Below are 16,494 nucleotides of genomic sequence, written 5' to 3' on the forward strand. Positions count from 1 at the left end.
GATAAATAATTGTAATGTGCCAAGCGAATATTTCCTCCACGGCTTAAAGAACATATCCAAGAATAAATATAGCTTGATAGCTAGCCGAATATGGTGACCTTTCAGCGATTGCTCTTCAAGTAATTTGGACTACAGTCAGAGCAAGTCCATAAGGGCATGAGCGGATTAATGGATGTCTCAGTGGGGTCAAGCTGGACCATAAGGCAACAGGAGGGGGTGTTTGGCAAAAGCCGGGATTTTCTGCTCCTGGACTGACAAGCTCAAAGTCAAGGCATTATGGTCTTAAGGTGTCAGTTGGTCTAACACAAACAGAGCACCTTGGGCTTTGTCTTCAACGCTAATGGGAAACATGTAATCACACCATAGCGGTCCAATGACCAGGAATGTGAACGCAGGAGAACAATTTCCAGAAGAACTGCGGTTGTATGAACTGACTGACGTGTTTATCACGGAGAGGTTAAGAGATTTGCTCATCTGCTAAATAAGAACGGGCTGCTAAACAAACCGGCCCTGTGAATTTGAACCCGGTGCCGTGTGAACACCCCTTCCAGGCTGAACCCCTGCTGCTGCTGCTCAGACGCACCGTGGTGGCCCGAGCAACCGAGGGTCTCGGGAAGAATGAGCGGATGTCACGGCGAAGGACGTCAACCAATCAGCGTCCCCTCCACACCCGCCAAGCCCTTATCATCTGGGGTGCAGGGCTGCTGGGAGAACGTGATTAGGGGGCTACCTCAACCCCGTGCCCACCATTTAAAATTCTGACGTGCAACTCGACCAACGCCACTGGGTCGCATTTAAACTTTTTTTTTTAACACAAACACCGGCGTAATTAAAAAGCACAAAACTTTCCCAGCATGCGCACGTGTTTACGAAACATCAGACAATTCATGGTCTGGTGATGCCGAATGGGCAGCACACAATGGTTTAAGAATAAAAACCAGGAAGTCTCACCGTTCACTCCTACAGTCACCGTTGCACAATCTGCTGGTCAAATCTGAACTTTAGAAGACAACAAAAAAAAAACGAACAAACTGGGCCTACTGGCTACTTCCACCATTCGTCAGTAAATCATCACTGAGTCTCAACAGTTGCAAAACCAGTCTGGCTTTTCACGTTCCACAGAATCCCACCGACGTGCTCTGGACGCTGAGCCCACTGCCACCACTATTCCATCTCAGCTCTAATCAAAACCAAATTATGAGTATGAATTAAGCTTTGGGAGGGAACGAAAGCATAACTACTCGTCTAAAAGAGAGAAGCAGGCCTGTGGCATGATTAATCATGATTAATGATTGGAGGGCACTCGGTTATGCCCGATCCACACTAATCAGGCCAAGAATGCTCAACACAACTAAAAAAATGAGGTGTTTCTCTTCTCAGGGGGTAAACGGACATAAAAAATGAAGGCGTGAGAAACCCTCATGGAGACGATGAGAAATTCCGGGCCTCCACCCTGTCCACCCACTGAAACTGAGGCACATTCTTGCTTCCACCCACAACGTCACTGGAAGGACGGAGCCTTCGTTCTTAACTGCACAAGGACGATGACAAAGTTGAGCTGAAGGGCTGGCAGAATCAAGGAGCCTTAAAGCCTTCAAAGCTGCTGTGGAAAGGCGCTCCCTGAGAACATAACGTTAGCTGCATTTGTGAGGGAACGGGAACGCTCCTGAAAAACTACGTCTAGGCTCCTACAGTACAGGCCAAAAGTTTGGACACACCTTCTCATTCAATGTGTTTTCTTTATTTTCATGACCATTTACGTTGGTAGATTCTCACTGAAGGTATCAAAACTATGAATGAACACATGTGGAGTTATGTACTTCACAAAAAGTGGAGACCTGGCCTCCACAGTCACCGGACCTGAACCCAATTGAGATGCTTTGGGATGAGCTGGACCGCAGAGTGAAGGCAACAAGTGCTAAACACCTCTGGGAACTCCTTCAAGACTGTTGAAGCCATTTCAAAAAAACATTTCAGGTGACGACCTCTTCAAGCTCAGCGAAAGAATGGCAAGAGTGTTCAAAGCAGTAATCAGAGCAAAGGGTGGATATTTTGAAGAAACATTTTCAGTTATTTTTTGTTAAGTACATAACTCCACATGTTTCATTCATAGTTTTGATGCCTTCAGTGAGAATCTACCAACGTAAATGGTCATGAAAATAAAGAAAAAACACATTGAATGAGAAGGTGTGTCTAAACTTTTGGCCTGTACTGTACATACAGCAGACTGAAATGAATAAGGAGGTCACCTCCTCGGCTGCCTACATACACGCTGGAGTAACCTTCCTTATTAAACTGCTCGACATACCATAAACGTTTTAGCTTTACCCACGAGACTGGGAGCACCATCAAACAGGCCGGAGAACGGACTTTACGTGAACCCGCAATGAACTTTGACACTTGACGAATGAGGCGCGTTTACTTACTATCGTATGTAAAGTGTTTTTTGTTTTTTTTTTTTAACCTCATTGTCACTCACCTTGTAAACTTTGCCAAAGGCCCCATCCCCTAGTTCACCAACAATTTCCCAGATGTCGTTCGGGTCGACGTCTCGGTTGACATGTTCGTATTGCTTCACTTTCTTTTTGTCGAGCGCGCTCATGCGAAGTATTTTGGCGAACCTCGCGAAAGCCATAGTTTAAATTAAAAAAAAATAATAAAAAACGACCAAAAAAAGATAATAACTACCGCGGCGACCTGCTGGTGTGTCTCAGTAGCCTTTCTTCATCCCGGCACTTCAATGTAAAAGCAAACAGTTTAAGAAAACTATATGGTCCCTTTTTTTTTTTCTTTAAAAAAATGATATCACGGAGAAAAAATCTCTCCGCCCATGTCGGCGCCAGCAGAGCACAGAAAACGAAGCGCTGACATCCTCCAGCACGGTGCGCCGCCGTTCGCCGCCGTTCGCCTCTGCCCACCTGCTGCACGCGCGGCTCCGTCGCCCCGCCCCCACCCCTGGCGGCGTTGCGATGCACGCTGGGAAATGTAGTATTCCACTCAAAGATTATTTTAACGCGTTAAAAAAAAAACTGGTTTTAAAAAAAAGGAAACGGGCACAATTTCTAAACCTGCATATTACCACTAATATCTGAAGTGTACGATTTTTATTAAGGCATCACCGAAGAGAAAATAATATATAAACATGTCTGCATTTACATACATTCAATATTAGCAACCAGTTACTGAATAGTTAGCATATTCTAACGAGACTGAGACAAAACGTAAATCAAACGTCCTCTCAAAAACCTCTGCTGCGTCTAATTAATTAACGTTTCTATCAGGGTTTTACAATGCTGCCACCTTCCGGTAAATGTTGCATAATTCATAACATATTTTTCCCACAAGCATTTCATTTGAGATACATACAGAACAACAGAAAAATTGCATTCAATTGAAAGGTTTGCCGAATGTTTGCAATGCAAATCTAAGCATATTTCAGTTTAAAACCTCTACACTGTTACAAACTTTTTTATATGCATCTAATTTCTTAATCGGTACAACCTTGTTGTGCTGGTACAATGGCAATGAAGACATATCTTTTCAAGTCCTCTTCATGGTCTTTGTGCACCTTGTTCCAAGGCTGCACAGTCATCTGAGGTGAAGACTAGATCCTGAAAACAGGACACATTGATATAAAATAAACAATTAGCCAAGCAAAATCATACGGGCAGAAACTGTGCACTGGGACAGGTAATGAATGCGTGATCGAGAACAAGCAAGAAAAGAAAAGATGTGCCTCTGTATGTATTCAGCTGAGCTGGGGTTTTCTGAGGTGAAATTCATGTTGAGTGAGGACCAGTCAGCACTTTCACTGCTCCATAAACCTCTCTATATTAATTTATCTCATTTAAAAAAAAAAAAAAAAGGAAATCAACCAGCCCATGATAGAATGAAGAGTCACTACACCATTTTAAAATTAGGATGGCTCATTTTTGGTCTTGTAAAGCGGCTAATGAATCCCATTTTGCATGTTGGTCTTGGTTGAAAGTGTAAGGTCATTTTCGTACCCCGTGACACTTCTGCGACATTATAATGTAGAACTGCCGCATTTTTACACGCAGATGCCGCACCCTCTGGTTGGAGGAACAGTGACGCTCATGCAGGAGACCAATCATCACCATGTGGCCTCGAATGGTATCCATAATGCAAGCATTCTATAAGGAATCATAGCGAACGCTATCAGACAAACAAGGCAAAAGGCTCAATCTACAATGATATGAAGTCGTCCAATATGGCAAAAAAATGCAGGGGAAAAAATGTTATAATGTTGAGTACTTACATGCACGTCTACATACAAACTGGGAATGTGGGCAGTGCAAGAACTCTACAGCAACAAGAACATGACAGAGATGAGAGAAAACGCCACGCCAGCACTGAATTAATCCGATTGATTAACTATTCACCATTTTAAAATCCTCTGTCTTTTATTTGTGTGCTTAAAACCAGTTCAGCTAATTTCTCATATAATTACAAAAAAAAAGACCATTTCTATTCAACCCTATCCCCATCGCAATCGTTGCAATGTCTTACAGTTTCAGGGTCGGCTTTGACGTCGGCGACGAGCTGTGTGATCTCTTCGGCCATTTGCAGCACTCTGCTGTAGCACGTCGGTGGGCCGGTCCAGATTGGCGGTCGGCTGCTGTAGACGAGCGCCGCCATCGCCAGGGAGAGGGGCAAGCACGCGAAACTTGCCATGGTGGGTCCTCAGTGGAGAAACCTTCAACACGCCACGCTTTTATAACGCGGCAACCTCACAGATTCGAACATGCCCATCCGACTTTTTAACCCTCGGATGTGATTTAAGTGTTTTTTGATATCGTCCTCCTCACCAACACAGAACAGTCACAGGCATGCGAAAAAAAAAGATTCTTCTTTTGATAAGACAATGTATGCCTTGAGTCTGTGTGGTTCGGTGCTTTCCAAGACCTCAAAGTGGTTTTTTTTTCGGCAAGACCAGACCGATACCTGTGGGTTGCAGCCAAAATCGGAACATGACTGGGTATTTAATCCCTTTTCGGATCTATAGCCGTGCCTTTAGGGTTGTAGTAGGAATGCAAGGTTGGCAGCAAGGTGATCTGGATGTAAGTCCGGGCCGGGGTGTGTCATATCATTCCATGATCCGTGTGTTGAAGTTATCAAGCGTTTCTTCGCTCAGTTTAAATGCCTGCAGGACGGGGGGTCCGATGGCCTGGTGTGTTGCCCTGCTGCATTCATGTTCTCCAACGTCCTTGAGAACCCTGGCAAGGATGGTCAGGTTTATAAATCGAATGGCGGATTGGAAGTGTACTTTGAACTATTCAGTTCCTTCTGCGAAACGAAAGCGTGACGTGTGCTCATTTTGAATCAGGTTTGTTCACATTTCTCTCATCTCCGCACCTGCTTCAGGGCTGAAAGTGACACCTTGGTGGCATCCCTTGCTGTAGATCGTCTTGCCCAAACAATCAATACTGGGTGAGTGGCAGTTCAGACTGGAGTCACAGCTTATTAGTTTTTTTCTAACTTTGGACATCCCTGTCCTTTAAGACACATTCCGTATTCTTGCCATCGCTGCCATTTTTGTCCCCACCACTTCATATATTTCATGTCATTCCTGCAGCTCTAGATCTTGCTCATTTTATTCAGGAATAAAGGTAAACTGTCCATGATCTTTACGCGTTGAGTGACAAATAGTCTATACTAATATAGTAACAAACAGTGACAACACCGATGTGAACAAATAATACCAAGTCTGTCATTATTGCTAAATTATGACCAACAAATTTTATTATTTTATTCTTTTTTTCCTGTACCCCAGGGCTACAATCTTCAACAGAGATTAAAAAAGGGAAATGAAAATCATTTCCTTTTGTCACCAGTCTGTTTATTCCGGTCGTACCTGTGTTTATCAAATCTTTGTCCGACTTCATTAACATCAAAAGCTCAGCGGACAAAAAAAAAAGACAAACTGTAAAATGAAGATTACTCCTGTTGTTGGAAGAGGGTTCATGAATATAAAGATAAAATGATGGACATAGAACATAACAGCAAGCTGAACATCTTTTATTATTAAAATTCTCTCTGTATAGGGAATTAGCATCCGTAACATAACATGCATGTGTGGTCATCAATATTTGATCAATAAGAAAATCCAATCGCTGCTTGAAATGACGTGCAGACATTTGCCTGAACATTGTGCAACTTGGCATGCATGCCCAGGCCACCTTGTGCTGAGATGATGAATGACTGTCACTGTTCTAATAAGGAGAGAATGTGTTTTCAGTTGGGAGGAACCCAATTTTAACCACGTCTTGTACTGTCGACATATCAGCACAGCGCATAATGTCCTAAAGGCAAAATTCCTTGATTTAATTTAGTGCATTGTTGACATCTCCTCCTTTTTAAATGCCTTTTGTGTCTAGACTTGGACACAACTCTGCCAGGATATTCTATTTGTGGCTCGTGGCCAATTGCAATAAGTCTCCGAAGAAAGTTGAAAAAGAAAGAATACGGTTTCCACTTCAGAATCTAAATCTTCTCACCCCTCAAAACATCCAGAGCCAGGTTGGATACCAGGTTCCATTAATGCACACGGAGCTGGCTTGTGCACGGACGCCTGGAGACGTCAAATGTTTAATTCATGCAACCAAACCGAATCCTTCTCTGTATTTCACAGCACGTTCACTAGGTGGCGCCACACCGTAAGAAAGAAAAGCCATTCGATGAAAAGTCCTTTTTAAGAAGTCATGGGCAGCCATTTAAAGAAGAAATGTTAGAGATACGTTTTAAACGCGTTTATAAAGTTATAAATATAGCCAGCATTGGGGTGCATGTCCCACACTGTAGTTTTCTCTGCAGTGGCAGGACATTGATAGGTACTTGGCCTGTGGCCCGTTTAAAGGCTCTTTCTGTGTAAATGGTATAGCCCTGGACTCATGAAGACAGATAACCTTGACTGCATTCTTTTGGCATGATTCCCCCACTACTTGGTCGCAGGAGGAAGCAAATCCCTTACCGGGCAACTCCACGACCTTGACCCATTCCATTTAAATGGAGTTTTAAACGGATGGATGCAGTTTATGAAGTCATTAGCAAATGTCTTCTCGGCTCCGGGGTGATAAATAGATTACGGGTTTATATAGAGCGCTAAAGATTAAAAAAGAAAAAAAAAAAAACATAAACTATCAGAAGAGGATCCTCCTGAACTCGGAACTTATTCAATTCATCAACTCTCTTATTTAAAAAGTAAAATAAAATAAAACATGCAAACTGGATGATAACACAAATTATGTTGAATCGCAAGACGAGATTTCAAAAGCAGAAGATTGTCTGAAGAACACACTGGTCCATAGTATAATAAGAGTATAATATTCTTTGTCTCGGTTTGTTCTCTAATAGCCCCCGGGCGGGGCAGGGGGGGTCTCTCTCTCTTTCTCTCTCTCTTTCTCTCTCTCCCTCTCTCTCTCTCTCTCGTGCGCGCGCGCGTCCTCGCGGGCACGCGCTCCGCCCCCGGTGCGCACGTGCGCTCGGTGTCTTTGCGCAAACACAGTAGGAGAACGCGGAGTCCCCCCGTCCCCCTTGTCCCCCTTGTACGCGTTTCCTTCCTGTTTCACCGTCCGGCGACGGGAACGTTCCCGCCGCCACCTGCTCCCGGGACGCCGACGTGCGGAAGCCCGTGGCCGGCGCCGCGTGCAGGTGAAGTTGAACGGAAATTATGGGATTTTTAATTTTTTTTAATTTTTTTGGTTTCGAGGAGAGTGACCTCACCAAGGACACCCGTCACACCCGGTTGATAAAATCGTCAGGAGAAAAAAAGAAAAGCGCGAGAATATGAGAATATGACCCCGTCCGTGCGTCTCAACACGCTGAGCCTACGTGGACACGCATGCGTCCCCCTCCGTGGCGCCACTGTCTGCCTACAAAGTCGTTTCGCGACGTGTTTCCAGTCGAACGCACCACAGACAACCGGGCGGCCGGTCGGGCAGGGAGCCCCCGTCGCTCGAACCCGATCCCCGGCCCGCGCGTAAAGTTGGAGCGCGGAGTCCTCGGTTATCGACTCCGAGCCGGCCGGTGTCACACGCGCCGCGCAGAACGGCAAAACCGATCAATCAAACGCGAACGGGAACCCGCTAATGGCTTCCAATTTCTTCCCCTTCGTGGGGAGCGCGTCTCGGTGATCCATCATACTGCAGCTGCGGTAGACCAGTGCGTGCGCGCGTGTTTAGGTGTGTGTGTGTGTGTGTGTGTGTGTGTGTGTGGTTGAGAGAGGGGGGGGGGGGGGCTGCTGATACTGGGAATTTTTTGCCGGCTCCTTCTCACGCTGCACTCATACAGGTTGGCTCACAGTAAGCTGGTCGCGCGTCAGAGGAGGCGTCTTCGGACCATGTCTCCGCGTCCCCGGGACTCCCGATGCTAAACTGAGCGACTTCGGCACTGGCAGCCATGGGGCTCGGACAGTCCAGCAAGTCTCCGACCAGCGATGACACGGAGGAGGGTGAGTGTCCAGTGGAAGTGGGTTTTTTTCCATTCCAGTGGAACTGTGTGGAGCTCCAGCGTTCAGCACCACAGACAGCTCACAGAACCTTATTAGAATGACATAGACCCGAGGTGAAGATTAAGTGTTTTGTGAAAATTTTCACTCTCTAAGAATTAAGAAAACAGTAATATATTGTTAGATATATTATATATTTTGAATTTTGTAGACCATTCTCTTGTGTCAGCAGTGCAGAGTTGTCCTCCTTTCAGTTGTAGCTTTTGTGCTTATTTAGTGATGGATGTAGATGCCGCGTAGATGCATCTCTAAATTAGTTAATATAAGGAATTGGTATAATGGTTGCTTTTGTTGAATTTTAAATGCAATGTTGGACATAATAAATTTGTACATAATTATGCATCTATGGCTTTGGAAGGCTGGTAGTAAAAACTGAAGTGTAGCCCTTTACAATATATGCATTCGCTGAATGATCACGACAATAAAAAGGCAAACGGCTCAATTATTTATTGGCTCGCTCTTGTCCATGGAGAAGAGTCAGAGAACAAAACAAACCAATGGGCCTTTTGTCTTGCGTTGTCTTCCACTATATTAGTTCCCACCCAAAGTTGCGGGGTCCATGTGGCACCCAGGTGCGCACATTTTGGAATGTAAATGCGACCATAACAGGAGAGGGAGCCTCGGGACCTCCTCCTCATCAGCACCCCCCTTCCCCCTTCCCTCGAAACACCCACGTCTGCAAACAGGGCCCCAGAGGGAAAAGCTGCTGATCCACGCCTAACGCAGCATATCATTGACTGTCACATCTGATCCATCCTCTTTGAAAACCCGTGTGTGTGTGTGTGTGTGTGTGTGTGTGTGTGTGTGTGTGTGTTTTGGACAGAGGAGACAGTGCAGGCACTTTTTTGACAGCCCACCTGCCCCCTCTCCCCCCAAACCACCATCAACACCACGACTCCCCTCTGTCCAGATGGCAGATGCGTGCAATTCTGGAGGATATAAAGAGTCCCAGGCCAAAGCGAAGCTCACTGAAGCTCGCTGTTCCCCTCTCCCTCCCTCGATCTCCCTCCCGTTCGCCATCCTCCTCCATCTCCTGCAAACAGGCCAGGACCTCTTGTGAGATAAATTTGTTTTGAAATGAGAGGGACGCGGTTCAGCGTGAGGTCAGTCGCTGCCTCTGAGTTTGTGTGCGCAGGGAGCAACACAGCATGACGAGGCAGGCAGCATGAAAGTCAGTAAAGCCTTGTTCACGACCAGAGCAAGAAAGATCTAGAGAAATAATATAAATGCAAGACAAATACGAAACATGGCCCAGTGCTGGTAAAGGTGCCCGGGTTCATAGATAGAATGCTGGTACAGATATTTTATATATATATATTTCACAGTAGGTATTACCAGCTAAATATGACAGTGTTGCCAAATTGGGCAAATTCGAATTTGATGTTTAATAAATTATTGTGAGCCACACGGTGAGTTGTGAGTTAGTGAGTTGGCCTCACATCACCCCCAAGGTTGTGAGTTTGAGTCCCGGATCAGATCTTGTGTGTGAGGTTGCAGGGTCTCCCCATGTTGGCACAGGGTTTTATTGACACCCAAAGGTGTGGGTGTGTTGTTACGTCCCAGGGTAGGGGACATAATGGGGACATAAACAAACGATGGTAACTTGGCCCGGCGTGCGTGTGGCAGGTGGCAGCAGCAATAAGCCGGATGCCACCAATCAAGTCACCAAAGTGCACTTAAAAGAAACACAGACAGACAAACCCCACAAACAGATGGATGAGTCCCCACCGTCCCACGGATTGGCTCCGGCAGCCAATCAGGTTGTGTTAGAACTGTCAATCATCACTATGGGCTCCTCCTATAGTCTTCCAGCTATAACGATTCCACATTAAGAAAAGCAGATGGTTTGGGTGGCTAGTTCCTCCTGTGGTTAGACATCCTGAAGACGTCCTTGATTAGCAAACATGCCCCAAACAAAAGCATCTGTTATAGCAAATTTACAAATTTAATTTGAATCCATAAATTCTCTGTGAATTGAAACTCTGTTTTCTCCACAGTCAACTTTGACCACTTCCAGATCCTGAGGGCAATTGGGAAAGGCAGTTTTGGGAAGGTGAGTCCTTTAGGGCAGTGGTGGCCTAGTGGGTAAGGAAGCAGGCCTATAATCAGAATGTTTGAATCCTGAACCACAATTTTTGTTTTTTTGACGAGGTGCACACTGCTCCCCGGGGCGCCTGTCAAGGCTGCCCACTGCTCACCAAGGGTGATGGTTAAAAGCATCACCCTCCTCTGGTGCCGCAGTGTATTGAAATGACATTCACTTTCACTTTTACGTCACTGATCCAACATATAACACAGAAATGGATTGTAGCTTTTCAGTGCATATAGATTATTACCATAATGCTTTAGCATATGACTGTAATTATACTTTAACATCTTCTGTTTGTGTTCCTGTTTTCCTTACCATCGTTTATCAGCAAGGATTTATATGACAGATTCAATTTCCCCTCTGAAGCAGCACTGTGTTCAAACACAACACACAACATTAAAGCGAGCAGTCCACGATGAATTATGAGAGCGGTCAGATAATCTGATTCATATGGGATATATGAGACAATGGGGCCAAATTTAAATTATAGAGGGGAGTTTGTAAATAAACAGCATGTTGTCTGGGGGAAATAATGGTGCAGACTTCAACATTCAAAGACGAACATTTTCATGAAATGATAAAGGATTAATAAATGATGAAGGAGAGAATATGTTTTAAAGAAACAAGGACTGTTGCTTTGTAGATTCATAGTTTGTGACAGTCTGGAATCAGATAATGACAATGATTGAAATTATAACAACAGTATGAGAGTCTGAGGCTGTAAAAATGATAAAATGAGTCACTGACTCCAGAAGAGAGGACGACATGGACAGTGCTGAACAGATGATGGTACAAATAAAAAAAGTTTCCGGAAGGTATAAAATGAAAGTTAATCATATGGAAAGATTCCGGGGTCTTATCTCACATGTTTTGTAACATATCCACTCTTCTCTCATTGCTTTATCGCTTGGGCACGTTCTGTGCCCAGATGAGCTCATCTGTCAGTCAAAAGTATCCTATAGTCCCGCTGGCTGTTGTCTCAAGTAAAAGTTACATTTAAATGTAAAGATTTATGATCACAATGAATCACAATGAAAGGGAAATGGAAGCATGCTTATGTTGTAATATAAATCTCAGTGTATACCTAGGTCAGTGGTACTCATTGGCTTATCGATATTATGACACATTAAAATACAGTAGTGTAGGCCTACTTACATGAACTAAATCAAATTCAAATTTTATTTTTCACACACACAATCACACACACGGTATGATATGCAGTGAAATGCTCTAGCGACTGCTATAGACCACAGTATTGCAAATGTTGCAACTATCAACCAGGTTGGTGTTTTTGACTGTAGGAAATGCAGGAACGGAATGTCAGTGTTTTCACAGGATCCCAGCTCATGCTTCCTCTGTCTCTGTCTCACAGGTCTGTATTGTGCAGAAGAAGGACACAAAGAAAATGTACGCCATGAAGTACATGAACAAGCTGAAGTGTGTGGAGCGTAACGAGGTTCGCAACGTTTTTAAAGAGCTGCAGATAATGCAGAACCTGGAGCACCCCTTCTTAGTGAACTTCTGGTAAGCCCACCCTAGCGGTTTGTGTGTATAGGTGTGCGATTGTGTGCGTGATGTGACTCAGCGAACTGTACAAGCCATAGTAAATGAGACAAATTGTGTGTACGAGTGGGCGATCGCTTGAATGTACGCAGAATGACTCAGTGTTGGGAAAGCGTTAATAAATCAGTCCAGCCTCGCAGCAGCGCTAACCTTGAGTCGAGGAGACTTTTGAACGTACACCTCAAACCAATGGCAAGCCAATGCATCAGAACACTGCTTCTCGCACCAATTTTGATGCTTTGTTTTCTGAAATCATGCAGCAAAAAGTAGTGTGCGATTAGCTTTTTTTATTTACAGACAGTTCCTGAATATATAACAGATAATCAGTTCAAACTCAAGGTAACTCAACACTATTTGCGTCTCACCAAGAGATTCTTCTAGGGAAGTCATCACTGAAGATAACGTGTGTAGAAATGGTGCTTGATTAGGTGCACCGGTCAACAGTTGGAGAAAATATTTCCAAATAATTCCCAGTATCTTTTCGCCACAGATTATCCTTTGTGTTTAGTCTACGATCCAGTATTACTAAGTGTCACGGGTGGGCTGGACATGGCATGAAGGAGGACTCGTTCAAACGATCACAGGACAGGGGTTTAATACAAACTTCACAAGACAGGGGAACATCTACACGCACAATGACCCGACGGCGAACAGACACAAACAGGATAGTTTTATACAATTATAGAAATATACACCAGGTGAACACAATCAGGGAACATTACACAGGACGAACATGAAACTCCGGTCCAGACTCCGGATCCAGAGTAACCCCTGCCGGTCCGGATCATGACAGTACTCCCCCATTAAAGGCACTACCACCAAAACGGTCCATGAAAGGGGGGAGAAGTCCATAAGGACGAGTGGCAGCTGTCCAGCACCGGCGGCGTCAGGCCCGGGCCAAAGCACGATCAGGGAACATTTCACAAGACGAACATGAAACTCCGGTCCGGACTCAGGATCCGGAGTAACCCCTGCCGGTCCGGATCATGACACTAAGATTTCAAATAGGTCTGTCAAAATTAACACACGAATCATCGTATTACTAAAGATGTTTTTTTTTTCTTCCTGTATGGGCTCTGACATGCATGCAAAATTCATCCTAATCCCTACATAAAGATGGGGCAGTGTTGGCCTAGCAGTTAAGGAAGCGGCCCCGTAATCAGAAGGTTGCCGGTTCGAATCCCGATGCACCAAGGTGCCACTGAGGTGCCACTGAGCAAAGCACCGTCCCCACACACTGCTCCCCGGGCGCCTGTCATGGATGCCCACTGCTCACCAAGGGTGATGGTTAAAAGCAGAGGACACATTTCATTGTGTCACCGTGTGCTGTGCTGCAGTGTTTCACAATGACAATCACTTCACTTTCACTTAATTGATTTATTGTCTGCCTGAGAAAAATGGTTGGGTCTTGGTCTATAAAGACTGACTGAAGCTTCCTTACAGGAGAGTAAAGAGGAGATTAGATTTGAGTGGTGATTTTACAGAGGTGCCTTAAGTTTTATTATTTATATTTTTAAAAGTGTATTTATTGTAGTTTTTAAAATATATATATATTAATAAACATAGTCTGCATCCGAACAGCAACCACTGTTGTGTGATCTTCCCTGCCACCATCCCCTGCACAGGGGATTCTTCATGTCCTCCTTACAGAGGCCATGCTTTTTTTTTTTGCTGTCATAGTCTGAGTCTGAAAAGAACAAGATCATCTCCCCACCACTCACTACCTGAGCATCTTTTTCATGCTTAGATTTACAGCAAGCTTTAGTCTTTAGTCTTAGTCCCATTAGGGTTAGGGTCGCCATAGTGAATCAGCCTGTCTGGCTATACGCTCAATTGACTTGGCAAAAGTTACACCAGATGCCCTTTCTGACGCAACCCTCCTCATTCACTCAGGCTTGGGACTATTTAGCACTAAATCAGAACTAGGTCAGACTTACCTTTGAATTTACCTCCAAAACACTCATCATGCTCCAAATGGATGGTGAGTAGATGAGTATTCCCTCTCATCATACCACTGACGCAGAGGCCAAGACTTTTAATGGCTTTAATGCCCCTAATATAATAACCACGTACGTTCGTACGTTCTCAGATTGTTCCCGCTCTTGATTTCACTAGCAGGGTAATTACTTCTGCCGAGTCAGGTATTTTTGGGAGGGCTTTCAGAGAGCTTGATTTTGAAAGGCAAGGTAGGATCATTAAAGTCCATTAGAGGAAGCCTTAACCTATTTTTTTTTTTTTTCTGTAATCATGTTCCATTGATGCTCTGCAGTCCTCCTCGCTGCTCTGCTCATTTCTGTCTGAGGATGCCTTCATCTCGAAAGACAGCATTGGCAGGAGCGACTCCATCTGTTCCCCAAATCAATAGCAATCTTTTAATTACAGTTTCTCGAGACAATAAGCAGAAACGTCCAGGGCTTAAAGAAAAGAGGTCGGCCTGACGAGACAAACTGTTTGCTGGGGAGGCACAATAAATTCAACAGAAAGGCAGCCGGATGTTAATGCACTTGGCAGCGTTTTTTTAAACACCACAGAGGTATGTGGAGCCGACCCACCCATCCACCCCCACCGCTCCACAGGATGCGCTGCGGTCAGCGGTGCAGCATGCCTGTCGGTCACGGCTGTCCTGAGCGAGGCGTTCAAGGTCAGCGTTGGTGGGGAGATGGAGATTACCAGCTGCTGCCGCTGCCGTTTCTTTCTCATCCCGGGAGCAGGCAACAGCCTGTGTGTCCCTCCGCTCCCGTTCCCATTGCCGATCTTCCGAGGTGTGTCTGTGTTTTTGATTTTTTGGATTTTTTGGGAGCGATTTGGTTTCTGTGCAGGAACTTTCTGCTAAAATTCAACGTAGGAGGCTCGGCACATGTCTATTTACCAGCTACCGTATATAATTCCTGTCACGTCACTGGTTCAAGAACCTTGTGGCAGGTCCCGCAGAAGAGGCTTGGCAGTGCCGGTCTGTAAGACGAGCCCGGCTCTGGCACGACCGGCACGTGCGAGATGAGTTTGACCCGAGCGATTCTCCTTCTGCTGCGCTGAGCTGAAATGCGCTTCCAGAGAAAGCAGTTGCCAGCAGGTCTCTACCTCCCTCCTGAGGAAAAAGCACTCTGAAGGGTACACCCTGCTGCCAGCAGAGTGGATGGCTTTGTCAGGGTGGAGGTGGGATCGGGTAGCCTAAAAAAATTTATGTGTTTTTAGCGGTGTCCTGCACACGGTATTAAGATAACTGTGTATCAGTTCCTTCATACGTTGGACCAATTGACCAATCTTTAATATATGCCACTTCAGCTGATCACTGGAATCATCAGAAGATGCACATAGGTCCACTCTATGAATCTGATCAAGCTGAAAATTCGGCCAAGACATTGTTGTAAATGACTTTTCATTTTAAAATACCTTAAACTTTTGAACAGTAGTTTATATGTCTATATAACTGGAGTTAGACCAGTTGTAGACCGGCAGAAGGAGCAAACATCACCTCCATGGGCCTAATGGGAAGGGAGCAAGGACAGCAGCTGACAGAAGCATTAGTGGTGGGATCTGTCTGTAAATTGTGAAGGTGTCACGTGATTCCATCCGCGTGACCGGGAGGCAAGATGGCCGTCGCCAGTCGCTCAGTCATTATTTTGCCTTTATTAGCAAAAGACTCGACCGACTCAGCGTCTACTCAAAGTAAGCCTGATCCTCAATGTCTCTTGTCCTGTCCTGCCCGTCCCTTGTCTCGTGGATGTTGTGGCTCCACACGTTGATTTTAATAGTGGTTGGTCTTTATAGAGGTACACTCCCATACGGTACTGGTGCTTGAACATTTTTATGATAATGGAATATCAACTATCAACTCTTTAGTGTTCTCACTTTTTTTACAGTTCTATTCAATGTATTGTGTTTTACCCTTATATTATATAGTATTATAACTAGGCTTCAAGGGTACAGTTTTGTTGAAAACTGTCCCTCTTGCAAATTGCTGGGTATTGCGGAGGTCATGCATTGAAGCACATCTGAGGATGTGCCAAAAAATGTTTTTTGACCAGGTGGCAATTCTTGCTGTTTTCCCCGTTAGGAGGGTTCTGCCAAATGAAAACAGTCATCTGGGACTACATGGTGCTAATGGAAAAAAAAAAAAAGTAAGCAATTTGCTAATTGGCTGCTGAGAGCATCCATTTTTTTTTCTCTCGCTCTGGCTAATTGCCTTGTTTTTTCTAATGGGCTTCATTTACTGACACTGAGGCCTCAGTTACGCTGCTCTGTGAAGGTGGCGGCAACACTATCGGACACCTGAAAGCCCTTCACCAATTCAGCATCAGAAAAGGCTCAATGTTTA

The 16,494-nt window shown here is 44.8% G+C and overlaps 3 protein-coding genes across 8 annotated transcripts in view; 1 reads left to right on the forward strand and 2 right to left on the reverse strand.

Moving 5' to 3' along the window:
• The window catches only part of stk10 (serine/threonine kinase 10), a 29,398-nt gene extending 26,491 nt beyond the window's left edge, over positions 1 to 2,907 (reverse strand). For both annotated transcript variants that reach the window (XM_028984027.1, XM_028984028.1), the window contains exon 1: positions 2,480 to 2,907. In XM_028984027.1, coding sequence (XP_028839860.1) covers positions 2,480 to 2,635 — 156 coding nt within the window. In that variant the 5' untranslated portion in view covers positions 2,636 to 2,907. The remainder of the gene's footprint in view (positions 1 to 2,479) is intronic.
• A 182-nt stretch (positions 2,908 to 3,089) lies between these two features.
• Positions 3,090 to 4,804, reverse strand: cytl1 (cytokine like 1). The gene is made up of 4 exons (XM_028984202.1): positions 4,531 to 4,804; positions 4,280 to 4,324; positions 4,008 to 4,154; positions 3,090 to 3,611 (listed from the first exon to the last, which is right to left on the reverse strand). The coding sequence occupies exons 1-4, from the start codon at positions 4,693 to 4,695 to the stop codon at positions 3,552 to 3,554; spliced, it is 417 nt and encodes a 138-aa protein (XP_028840035.1). The 5' UTR covers positions 4,696 to 4,804; the 3' UTR covers positions 3,090 to 3,551.
• Positions 4,805 to 5,063: 259 nt separating this feature from the next.
• Positions 5,064 to 16,494, forward strand: part of stk32a (serine/threonine kinase 32A) — a 36,444-nt gene continuing 25,013 nt past the window's right edge. For 2 of the 5 annotated variants that reach the window (XR_003750150.1, XM_028984201.1), the window contains exons 1-4: positions 7,500 to 7,671; positions 8,311 to 8,470; positions 10,525 to 10,580; positions 11,989 to 12,140. Coding sequence is in view for 4 of the 5 variants with exons in the window: in XM_028984201.1 (XP_028840034.1) it covers positions 8,419 to 8,470; positions 10,525 to 10,580; positions 11,989 to 12,140 (260 nt within the window). In the remaining variant the exon portion in view is untranslated. Of the gene's footprint in view, positions 5,082 to 5,139; positions 5,192 to 5,385; positions 5,452 to 7,499; positions 7,672 to 8,143; positions 8,202 to 8,310; positions 8,471 to 10,524; positions 10,581 to 11,988; positions 12,141 to 16,494 lie in introns of those variants that run through there. The other 3 variants (XM_028984198.1, XM_028984200.1, XM_028984199.1) reach the window with 3 other exon arrangements.

The sequence above is a fragment of the Denticeps clupeoides genome, chromosome 6, assembly GCF_900700375.1.
Source record: "Denticeps clupeoides chromosome 6, fDenClu1.1, whole genome shotgun sequence".
In the NCBI taxonomy this organism is placed as follows: domain Eukaryota; kingdom Metazoa; phylum Chordata; class Actinopteri; order Clupeiformes; family Denticipitidae; genus Denticeps; species Denticeps clupeoides.